The following is a 12,956-nucleotide window of genomic DNA, read 5'->3' on the forward strand; positions in this document are numbered from 1 at the left end:
GTAGAATTGAGTCATTAGTCTAAGGCCCAATGCACAATGCCAATGGGCATTTAGACACGGTGTATGAGGCTCCAGCATTTTGGTGTGGGCAGCATTTTTTACAATTTTATTAGGAGCCCTGTTAGGGGAGGATTTGGTGAGATGTCAGGGGTCTAAACAGACCTCTGATGTTCCACCTTTGAGACAGAGGAAGGAGATTGAGGGCTATGTCCTCAATCTCCATCTCTGCAGCCTCAGAATGAATGGACTGGAATAGCTCTGTACAGAGCTTTCCATTTATTCACAAACTAAAACATAGTGAACACAGTTTAAAGGGGAACTTCTTTCTTGCAAGGTAAAAATGCTGGAAAACGTATTAGTGTGAAAGGGCCCTAAGAGCACTGAGATTTGAGTTTTGCCCTGACATCATAGCTATTTAGATACAGGTTATATAGGCTCTTGCACACACATATGGGCATATTTTGCCCTCTTAACCCTCTTGTATGTTATTGTATTGTAACTGCAAATGTCTCCCTTTATATTGTAAAGTACTGCACAAACTGCTGTCCCTATATAAACCCCTCAGTTTAAATTAGCTAAATACTGTACATATCAAGAGCATTGAAACATTGTCTAAACCAGCTACAGTCCATGTACAAAAGCCTTTGCCGGCAGTTTTATTCATACAGCCGCACACAACGTATTCTGTATTGCGTGTCAATGGGCACAATTATGCTGCAGTTGTGGCTTCTGGGCAAGGGCATAGATGAGGGGGATAAAAGGCCCGTGGCGCACCAGCTAGTTCTGGTAGTTACTACATCCCCGAAGCAATGCAGTTTTTCTTGCCGCCCGTCAGACCTCATAGACAATCCGTTTAGAAAGAGTGAGCTGAGGCAGTTCAGAGTGAGGGGGGCACTCCTTAGCTCCTTCTTGGCATCAGTCACTTGACCCAGCCAAGGGAGGCCAGTTATCCGTAGTGAATTGATAACTGAAGGGGAGTGAAATCTATAAGGGGGGGTGATCTCAACTGGGGTAGATCTGTACTCTGGCAAATCTGTACTGTGGGAGATCTATACTCTGTCTCTAGTACAGATCTGTCTCCAGTACAGATGTGTGCTGCGGAGGTCTGTACGGGGAGGGGGGATTTGTACTTGGGAGATCTGTACTAGGGGGGTATCTTTAAAAGGGGATCTGTACTGGAGCAGAGGTGTACTGTGAAAGTGCTGTAATAGGGGATAGATCTGTACTGGGGGTGATCTGTACTAGGGGGAATATACGAACTAGGATGGGGTTCTGTACGAGGGGGGAGATCTGTGCTGGAGGTGATCTGTATTAGAGGGAGATCTGTACTGCTTTAGCTTTGTGCTGGGTAAGATCAATGCTATGGAGAAGATCTTTACTAGTAATGAGATCTGTGCTGGAGGAGATCTGCATTATGGTGAAACCTGTACTGGGGGAGATCTGTTCTGGGGCAAAAGTGTACTGGGGGGGAGATCTCTACTAGTGACTTGGGTAAGTGTAAGACTCCATTTTCTGAGCCATCACCCTCCATAAAGCCACACACCAGGCTGTTCTGCCCTGTGGGGAGATCTGTATTAGAGGGGCAATCTGTACTAGGTGAGATCTGTGCTTGGACAGATCTGTACTGCGGGGGGGGGGGGGGGGGGAGATCTCTAGTAAATACGAGATTTGTACCAGGGGTATCTGCACTGAAGATGATCTGCACTGGGGGAGTTCTGTTCTGGAGGGACATCTGTACTGGGGGTGTTGTGAAAATTTTATGAAGATGTATTTTAATATGTATTGTCATAGTGTCTCCCAGTTTTAGTCCTCCCGCAACCCGCTCTAAAGAGCTGACTGGGGCGGACTGAGGCTGGTTGAGATCCGTTTGGTAGTGGAAAACTTCCTGAGGTTGGAGAGAGGTGCTTGCAGAGTGGGGATATGTCTGCCGACGAAAGGACCCCTGTGTGTGTTCGCTCTGCAAAGACATCGGTTTAGCGGATGTGCGCTCGTGTCACCCCTGTATGGCTGATCAACATATTTGAGGTGTCATGGCATACATCTGCAGATAATCTCCCATCAGCAGGAACGGTAGTCAATGTTTGTATAAACTGATATCCCGCTTGGTCATATCCCGCTTGGTCATATCCTGTGAGGTCATATCCTGCGAAAGAAGTGATTGGTTGTTGGGGCCAGGGCTTCCTGTTTGTGATTGCTTTTGTTGTCTTTGAATAAAAGAGCCAGTGCTTGGCAGACGGTTGGAGGAGCAATGGAGCTAAGACAGTGACTATGTCTGTTTACTTGGGGGGAAAAGAGGAGCCATGGGTTGTTTAACCACCTCGCGCCCGCCCTATAGCCGAATGACGGCCGTAGAGCAGGCGCGTTCGTCCGGGTGGTCGTCCCTGGACGGCCTGATGTTTACTTCCGCAATGCGCGCCGCCGCGCATCGCGGAAGTTCTGTGTTCGCCGTGTCCCCCGGGGACAGGCAAACACAGATCGCTGTAAACGGCCAATCACAGCGGCCGTTTACAGCGTGATCGGCGTGTCCAATGGGAGATGATCTCATATGTAAACATATGAGATCATCTCTCAGCGCCGCTCTCCCTCCTCGCACAGACAGTGTGAGAGGGGAGAGATGAACGGCTGCAGCGGCAGCCGTTCTGCCTGTAGTAAGGAAAAAAAAAAAAAGTAAAAAAATAAAATAAAAAGTGCCATCCTCCCCCAGCAGTGCCATCCGCCCCAGCAGTGCCATCCGCCCCAGTGCCATCCACCCCAGTTCCATCCACCCCAATGCTACCTGCCCCCAGTGCCATCCACCCCAGTGCTACCTGCCCCCAGTGCCATCCATCCCAGTGCTACCTGCCCCCAGTGCCATCCACCCCAGTGCTACCTGCCCCCAGTGCTACCTGCCCCCAGTGCCACCTGCCCCCAGTGCCACCTGCCCCCAGTGCCACCTGTCGTCAGTGCCACCTGTCGTCAGTGCCACGTGTCATCAGTGCCACATAGTGCCATCTGTCATCAGTGCCACGTATCAGTGCCATTTGTCATCAGTGCCACCTGTCAGTGTCACGTGCCATCTGTTGTCAGTGTCACGTGTCATCAATGCCACTTATCAGTGCCATCTGTCATCAGTGTCACGTGTCATCGGTGCCATGTATTAGTGGCATCTGTCATCGGTGGCACGTATTAGTGCCACGTATTAGTGCCATCTGTCATCAGTGCCACGTATTAGTGCCATCTGTCATCAGTGCCATGTATAAGTGCCACGTGTCATCAGTGCCACATATTAGTGCCATCTGTCATCAGTGCCACATATTAGTGCCATCTGTCATCAGTGCCACTTGTCATCAGTGCCACGTATAAGTGTCATCATTGCCACGTATCAGTGCCATCTGTCATCAGTGTCACGTGTCATTGTCCTGGTGCTTCAAAAGTGTAATAAATAGTCAACAAGTTAGATGTGTAATTTATGTTCCTAGAACACATGATGGCGCTACCTGCATGTTGGGCCTCTCTATGTGGCCAGGCTGTGAAAAAGTCACACACATGTGGTATTGTAATACTCAGGAGGAGTAGCAGAATTTTTTGGGGGGTGTCATTTGTGGTATACACATGCCACGTGAGAGAAATAACCTATTACAATGACAATTTTGTGGAGAAAAAAAAATGAAAAATCTTAATTTTGCAAAGAATTGTGGGAAAAATATGACAAAATCAAAAAGCTCACCATGCCTCTTACTAAATACCTTGGAATGTCTACTTTCCAAAAAGGGGTCATTTGGGGGGTATTTGTACTTTCCTGACTTGTTTGGGTCACAAGAAGCGAGATAGGCCACCAGTACATCAGATGTGATCAATTTTGTGCGATTCGCACCACAGCTTGTAGACTCTCTAACTTTCACAAAGACCAAATAATATCCACTAATTTGGGTTATTTTTACCAAAGACATGTAGCAGTATAAATTGTGGCCAAAATTTATGAAGAAAAATTAATAATTTGCATAATTCTGTCACAGAAACAAAGAAATATGCGTTTTTTTTCAAAATTTTCGGTCTTTTTTCATTTATAGCGCAAAAAATAAAAACCCCAGAGGTGATCAAATACCACCAAAAGAAAGCTCTATTTGTGGGAAAAAAAGGACACAAAATTCATTTGGGTACAGTGTTGCATGACTGAGTAATTGTCATTCAAAGTGTGAGAGCACCGAAAGCTGAAAATTGGTCTGGGCAGAATGGTGTTTAAGTGCCCAGTAAGCAAGTGGTTAAAGAGGAAGTAAACCCTCAGCATGAAAACGAAAAAACTAAAAACCCTGCAAGACAAAGGTTTAATTGGCTAGTATGCATAGCATACTAGCTAATTATGTATTACTTACCTCAGATCGAAGCTCCCGCATCGGTCCACGTCTCCTCCTCCAACCACCGACATGTTGTCCCGGAGTGACTTCCGAGTATCGCGGCTCCGGCGCTGTGATTAGCCAGAGTCGCCATGACGTCACTCCGCGCATGCGCGCGGGAACGGCACAGTACAACTGAAGCAACGACATATAGCACCATTGCTTCGGTTGTCTTAAGTGCGCATGTGCCGCATGACGCCGGCACATGCAAATACAGGGATATCTCCTAAACCGTGCAGGTTTAGGAGATATCCTTGTTAGCTACAGGTAAGCCAACATATTATGGTTTTCTGTGTGCAGAAATGTAAAGGGGAGTTTCATTCTTTACAAATGATTGTGCTGAGGTTTGCTTTGAAGTACTCTGGCATATGTACACAATGAGTAGGCTCAGGTTACTGTACAATATCTCCCCCGGTATACACCTTTTTATTGTACAAGTGCCCAAGACTGACCCCCTTCAGTCCCCCTCCCCCCAAAAAAATAAAAGGACCCATGCCCCCGGCTTCCAGGTGCCACAACAACAGTTCTTGGACCTTACACTGTGCAGTCAAGACTACTGTCCCTGGACAATATAACTTGATAGGCTTCGCATCCCTCTTGGTGTCGTTCTCCATAATGAACACTTTATAAAGGTTGATAGCAGCAAGTTTAGAAGCACATTAGATCTTCAAAAGTGTGATAACTTTTTATGTCTATTTAGTTGCTGCCTGACTCGCTGTAGCCGATTACACTGTTCTAATGTTATTTCCGTTGTATTATCTCGCAATTTTCTAGAGTACCCCCAGGCACAGATCGATCTTTCTATTAGAGAAGGGCACTGAGAACCGTTCTTGTCAGCAGTTTGTGATAATTTGACAATTGGTACTTCCTTTGACAATAAACTTTGTCATTCTCCAGGTCCAGACATGGGGAGAAAGGATTGTCCTCTTTGTGCTGAACTGCCTGGTGTGTGGCTTCGTGGAGGGTGGTGGTTCAGAGAATGGAGTCTGCTTCCTTCCGCACTCTGCAGGGGAGCTGGCCAAGATCCTTTGGCACCACGGAGAGGCTGTGGCATTTTACACGTACAAAAACAAAGGTAAAAAAAAAAATCAAAAAGGTTAAGTGACTTTTAAAGTTAATGGGGGCACTCTGATGCCAGTCATCACTTTATTACAGTATGTAAAAAAAAACAAAAAAAAAACAGAAAAAGGCTTGTGCTTAGATTGGCGCAATATTGATATGGTTTAGTGTATATCTGCAGTGGATCGCTTTTCAGAGAGCATTTGACAGGCAGTGAGGAAGAGGTATATTACCCCCTCACTGTCTGATATAACCCCTAAATACCTTCACCACTGCACTGCAGTGGTGGTTGTCGGACAGCCTCATTCAGTGAAATGGGTTGTGTTTGGTGGGCAAGCACAACATGGGGGGTCATTTTTGCCATGCTGTGATGGAAAGCATCACGGCCACAGCATGTGTACACCCCCATCCATGTCCTTTGCAGGTTTTGTCCCATTTTATGCCTTTGCCTGTGTGTCACCCCCTCCTAAACCTTGCACTCTGTGCGTTACATACTCTTCACCCCTCCACTCTGTATGTTACTCATTCCTGACCCTTGAAGTATATAGATTATCCACTCATGATGACCCCTGCACTATGTACATTAGTCACTCCTTACCCCGTCACTCTATTCATTACCCATTCCTGACACTTCAACTATGTATATTACCCACTTCTGATCCTCTGCACTATGTGCATTATGCATTCCTGACCCCTGCACTTAATGTGTTACCCACTGATGACCCTTGAACTATGTACATTACCCACTCATGACCCTACACTCTGTACATTACCCACTCATGACCCCTACACTCTGTACATTACCCACTGCACTATGTGCATTACATAATCATGACCTCTGAACTGTGTACATTACCCACTCTTGACCCCTGCACACGATATGGGTTACCTCCTCCTGTTCCCTGAACTATGTACATATTACCCACTTCTGACCCCTCTACTCTGTACATTACATACGCCTGACCTCTGAACTGTGTCGATTACTCACTCTTCATCCCTGCATATGATACAGTACATACTCCTGACCCCTGAACTTTTTGTTGCCCCCTCCTGTCCCCTGCACTCTATAAATTTCATACTCTTAACCCTTGAATTATGTACATCAATCTCTCATGACCCCTGAACTATATATTTACCCACACCTGACCCCTGCAAACTGTACAGTACATACTCCCGACCCCTGCACATTACCCACTACTGAATTCATACATTTTGAAGTATGTATTTTAACCACTCCTGACCCCTGAACTATGGACGTTACCCACCCTCACCCCTGAACTATGTACGTCACCCACTCCTGACCCCTGAACTATGTACGTCACCCACTCCTGACCCCTGAACTATGTACGTCACCCACTCCTGACCCCTGAACTATGTACGTCACCCACTCCTGACCCCTGAACTATGTACGTCACCCACTCCTGACCCCTGAACTATGTACGTTACCCACTCCTGACCCCTGCATACTATACAGTACATACTAATCTGTACATTATCCACTCCTGACCCCTTCACTCTGTACATTACACACTGCTGAACTATGTACGTTACCCACCCCGACTCCTGCACTCTATACATTACACACTGCTGAACCCTGAACTATGTACATTACCCACCCCTGCCTCCTGCTCACTGTAGGGTACATACTCCTGAAACTGGCACCGTGTACATTACGTACTTCTAACCCCTGCATTCTGTACATTACCCATTTCTGACCCCTGAACTATGTAAATTACCCACCCCTGACACCTGCACACCGTAGGATACATATTCCTGATCCCTGAGCTATGTACATTACCTACCCCTGCACACTGTAGGATACATACTCCTGAAACCTGCACTGTGTACATTACACACGCCTAACCCCTGCACTCTGTACATTACTGTGCATTTTGTACTTTATATACACCTGATACCTGTATGTTACATACTTCAGTTACCAACACTCTTTGTTACATACTTTTGGCTCATAGGGGGGCGTTTTTCAAAGTGATTTCTCATCAAAATAAAGCATAGAGGCACGGGTGGACGGGGAAAGTTTGCTTTGAATAATGAATTAAATAGACCAGTTGCGCATTTAAGCGAATTGAATTCTAGTTGAATAACATATTGTTGGATATCGGTGCGGTGTAATGCAAACATTGCAAACAAGATTATAGGGGGAACCCAAAAAAATGACATGAAAACCTGTAAGTTCTCGGTAATTCCCAAGCTTTGAATATTTCAGGTTCTGGTGTTCTGTAAAGGAACCAGCTTCCCTTTCTGGCCAGTGGAAGCCTTTTCCTGTTGAACTGTGCCAGTACTTAATGAAGTTTAAGTGACCCCTGTTGTCTAATAACATGTTTACCCCGAGTCTGCAGCGAGATTTTAGCTTGCAAAACATTGTTTGTGAGCGGCTGGGGCTACATTCTTGCTTGGTTGTGTCAGTGTTTTTAACAAACAAGGTCATTTTTTGGCAGTGAGATCTCCTCTGGCCTCTCCGGTGCCAAGGCCGGCATTAAAGCAGCAGAAATAATTACCTCCTGTTGACTGTCTCATCAGGCGGAGGCGACAACATCCACTGTGTGTTTTGACAATAAACTGAGTCTGCTGACTTGCTCCATCATACTGAATGTGATCTGCTAGCCAGCCCACAAGTCTTAACCCTTTACATGGTAGGGGAAGTTTTAGTTGTTGTAGCAAGGTCTCCGGCCTCCTTCAGTCTAATGAGAACCTTCAGGGCCAGAGAATGCTGCCATCCTTCAGTATGTGGTGGGTTGGGAGGCATAGTGGGTGCAAGGTGGAAGTTATTGGGCGCCAGACACTTCTTGAATGCAAAAAAGATGATTTTTTTTCTCTTAAAAAAACTTTTATGGGGGAAAGAGGGTTAGGGCCAGACCAACCTTTAGCAGTTGCAAGTTCAATTAGCAGACCCCGAGACTTCAATAAGAGGACAGTTGTGCAGGGAAAGGCCTCCAGCAAGAAGCCACATCTGCACGTGTAGGAATGCTGTCTCCTATTGCAACAGTCTTTAACAGTTCCTAACACAAAGTGTAAGCCCTTGTACACACGATCGGAGATTCCGACGGAATGTGTCCGATCGGAGCGTTTTGTCGGACATTCCGACTGTGTGTGGTCTGCATCGGACTGTTTCCGTCGGAATATCCGTCGGACCAAATTTTCCAACTTGCCGGAAATATTTTCTGACAAAATGCTCCGATCGGACATACTCCGATCATGTGTAGAGAATTCCGATCGGACAAAGTGCCACGCATGCTCAGATCAAATCCCTACATCAAAGCTATTGGCTACTAGCCTGAACATAGTCCCGTCATAACGAAATAACGTCATCACGTTCTGAACGAACGGATTTTCCGACAACTTCGTCCGACCGTGTGTATACAACAGTTTCGGACAAAATCCGACAGATTTGGTTGTCGGAATCTCCGAACGTGTGTACAAGGGCTAACAGTTCTTTCACCTTCACTACAACATCTCCTTGTAGTTCTTCAGCCCACTGAGCTCCAGGTCTCTCACTAGACCCACTGATTCACTGCCACTGAATCCCTTGAACTCCTCCAATCTTTACGGTGGTATCTTCCTCAAGTGTCACCTGCGCTTCTCTGCTGGGTCCCTAGCTTGGCACTCCCGATACTTCTCAAGCTTCACCCCACTGGCCTGCTCGGCCCCTGGCTTGACACACAAGGCTGTTCTGCAAGCCTCACCTCCGCTGGCTGGGTTCCTTGACTTGATCACCACCTCAAGTTTTCTGATTCTCCACTGTGCCCGTTCGGTGAGAATATTGCTCCGGCACTTGCTTCAGTTACTTACTGTGGTCCCTGGTAATAAGGTGGTTGGTCCCTTAGTGGCAACAGCTTCCCCTCTATCTCCGACCACAACAGGTTCTCTGGCTGGCAGAACCATCACCTCTGGTTCGACTGCAAGCCGCAATCCCAACCCTGCGCTACTCTCTTGCTTTTGGATAGGCCCCCAGACAGCCTAGCAGCCAGACGCCCCTGGGATAGGCCCAATCTCCGGCCTAGCAGCCCGGGGCAACATGACACACATCCACCCAGACGGCCCTCCAGGTGGCACAGAAAACGGATCGCCCGACTCGACCCGAATATATACCGTAGGTTTTTCCAGCAGGCCAAGGAATCCAAGAAAACCCCTGCCCATTGGCTGAGATACCCCATATACCCATAACCTGACCTTGAGTTGCCCTTCTGATATCTAGTATCACCAAGTACCCAGCCACCTAGTGGTAGAAGAGAAAAGTGCAAAAAAGGCCAGACTTGGGGAGAAATCAATGGATCTCTAACAATCAACCAGGTTGACTACTCCTGGTAAGTAAATGTGTGAGGAGCAACCCTGCCTCAACTCCAGGGTGCTACAGATGCTAAAGAGTTATTAGAATAAATGCTCCACTTTGTCACCCCTACATGGCCATGTCATAAACCTTATCTCAGTTCATCTATTGGCTTCCTATGGGAGAGTTTAAGGCTGGGTTCACACTGCTGCGGCTGGGAGACCCGGATGTGATTCGCACCGCACTGCAGTGTAAATCGCATCCGATCTCTGTGCGATGCGAGTTCAGCCATACAGATAGTATACAGATAGTATGGCTGAATTCACATCGCACCCGCTCCAAACTCGCACAGGACCCTTTTTTTGGTCCGCAGCAGAATCGGATCGCATGGGTGTTCACACCATGCGATCCGATTCCTGTCCGAGTTTGCAGATCGCACTGCGATATGCGAACTGATCTGGGGGTGTCATTAAGGTTTCACTGACACTCCCAGCAGTCCGCATAGGGCAGTGTGAACTGCCGGCGGGAGGCATGCGATGCGGGAACCTGCCGCGGATTCGTGGTGTTCTCTCATCGCTTCAGTGTGAACCCAGCCTAAATGCTATTGAATACATTTTACAACATTTTCTAGTTTATTTCAAGTACTTGTATAGCACCATCAATTTACGCAGTACTTTACAAATTTATTATGCACTCACATCAGTCCCTGCCCTCAAGGAGCTTACAATCTGAGGTTAAAGGCGTAGACGTGTGCCTACTGTTCTCCAGCTCCCTCTTCTGTCCACGTCCCCACTGCAGTTGCAGTGTTGGCAGCCCTGCACATACTCCGTTTTCAGTGTATTTTCTACCCTGAGCATTTTCTTCCCATCACATCTGAGCAGCCCACGTGACTGTAGAGCCACCCATGTGGGTGTATACACAATGGTAAATGACAGCCCACTCCCTCCCTCCTCCTCCATGTCCACCAACCAGCTAAACACAATGGGGTGGAATTTTACATGTAGATTGATGGAGGCTTTACCTCCCTGTTATTCTAAGACACAGGCTGGAGAGGTGCGTCACAACCTGTGACTGGCAGAAATCTGCCCAAACCATGGTGCTGCCAAAAAAAAAAAAAAATGTATTTCAAATATATATTTGTATGACCATTTAAAACAGTTTATTGATATTAATTATTTATTTTTACTCTGTGTCCTAAAGGCTTTCATTTTGAACATGTGACCAGCAGCAGAGGACTAGAAGCTCCTCCTACTTAGGTTTCCCTGTAGACAGGCTGGGAAAGAGCAAGGTCATGTGACCAGCAGCAGAGGACTAGAAACTCCTCCTACTTAGGTTTCCCTGTAGACAGGCTGGGAAAGAGCTGGGTCATGTGACCAGCAGCAGAGGACTAGAAACTCCTCCTACTTAGGTTTCCCTGCAGACAGGCTGGGAAAGAGCAAGGTCATGTGACCAGCAGCAGAGGACTAGAAATTCCTCCTACTTAGGTTTCCCTGCAGACAGGCTGGGAAAGAGCAAGGTCATGTGACCAGCAGCAGAGGACTAGAAGCTCCTCCTACTTAGGTTTCCCTGTAGACAGGCTGGGAAAGAGCTGGGTCATGTGACCAGCAGCAGAGGACTAGAAACTCCTCCTACTTAGGTTTCCCTGCAGACAGGCTGGGAAAGAGCAAGGTCATGTGACCAGCAGCAGAGGACTAGAAGCTCCTCCCCCCACTGTTTCCCTGCAGACAGGCTGGGAGAGAGATGGGTCTTGTGACAGCTGTATATCAATTAGGAAAAGGGTACTTAGATTTTTTTTTTAAATTAAAATAATTACAGCGCCATCATTCATATACAGAAATAGCATTGACAATGTCAATTAAATAGTGTGTGTTTAGTATAACTTTAACTCCTTGTAAACCGTGACACAGTTTTTTAACTCATTTTGCTCTGTACACAATGGATGACAGTTCCTCGATACACTTCAAAACTTGTGTCTCTGTATGGTGCAGCATTTCTGCTCTGTACTGGATTCTACCAGCCCAATAACCCGTCACCCCACTCCCAGTGACACTGATTTGTATAGTAGGCTTAAATACTAGGTAGCTTGCACATAACCCATGTTTATTATTCCCCCAAGGGCTCACTCCATCTTCTGTGACTTCCAGGCTGGGTCCCTAGGATTGCCTGCGCTGTGAGTCGGAATCAGTATTGGAGTTTTGGTTGCTAGGGAAGGAACCTGAGCACACAAGCTCCTTCTGTTGCCTGTGCCAAGTCACATCAATTCCCAACAAGCTGTCTGCTTTTGCACTCGCCACTGCTACTGTAGCCATTGGCAATGGCAATATAGCCTCCTTCAAAAAGCTTCACTGCACATTAGACAAAAGTACCGTATCTTCTCTAACTTGTCTTGTTCCCTAATAAGCCCTCTTCTTGGCATACGCCATGTATGCATGGACCCCTTTAAGGTTGTCCTAGAGCAGTGATGGTGAACCTTGGCACCCCAGATGTTTCGGAACTAATTTCCCATGATGCTCAACTACACTGCGGAGTGCATCAGCATCATGGGAAATGTAGTTCCAAATTATCTGGGGTGCCAAGGTTTGCAATCACTGTCCTAGAGTGACCTCAGACCAGGCCAAGATGTATGTAACAATAAAAGTTCTTTACTGAAGTTGTTGTTATTATACAGGATTTATTTAGTACCAACAGTTTGTGCAGCGCTTTACAACATGAGGGCAAATAGTACAGTTGCAATACAGTTCAATACAGGAGGAAACAGAGGGCCCTGCTCCTTAGAGTTTACAATCTAGAGGGTCAAGTGATACAAAAGGTAATAGCTGTGGGGGATGATCTGATAGAGAAAGTAAAAGTACAGTTGTTAGGTGGAGGCAGGGTAGGCTTCTCTGAAGAGAAGGGTTTTCAGGGATTGTCTAAAAGCAAGCAGAGTAGGAGATGGTCAGACAGATTGGGGTAGCGAGTTCCAGAGGATGGGAGGGGCTCAAGAAAAGTCCTGGAGGTGAGCATGGGAGGAGATGACAAGGGAACTAGAGAGCAGGAGGTCTTGGGAGGAACGAAGGGAACGAGTAGGTTGGTGTTTTAGGACTAGGTTAGTGATGTAGCTGGTGGCTGAGTTGTGGATGGCTTTGTAGTTTTTACTAGAATTTTTTTCATTTAATTTGTTGGGTGAGTGGAAGCCAGTGGAGGGATTGACAGAGAGTAAGGTGGATGAGCCTGGCAGCAGCATCCATGATGGACTC

General features: G+C 46.8%; 1 protein-coding gene across 2 annotated transcripts in view; it reads left to right on the top strand.

Moving 5' to 3' along the window:
• LOC143963576 (protein FAM169B-like) overlaps positions 1 to 12,956 on the top strand; it is an 89,605-nt gene that overhangs the window by 57,048 nt on the left and 19,601 nt on the right. For both annotated transcript variants that reach the window (XM_077473257.1, XM_077473258.1), the window contains exon 6: positions 5,271 to 5,448. In XM_077473257.1, the coding sequence (XP_077329383.1) occupies positions 5,271 to 5,448 (178 nt within the window). The remainder of the gene's footprint in view (positions 1 to 5,270; positions 5,449 to 12,956) is intronic.

This window comes from Lithobates pipiens, unplaced genomic scaffold (assembly GCF_037356315.1).
Source record: "Lithobates pipiens isolate NorthernLeopardFrog02 unplaced genomic scaffold, aLitPip1_a1.2 Scaffold_8, whole genome shotgun sequence".
Lineage (NCBI taxonomy): Eukaryota > Metazoa > Chordata > Amphibia > Anura > Ranidae > Lithobates > Lithobates pipiens.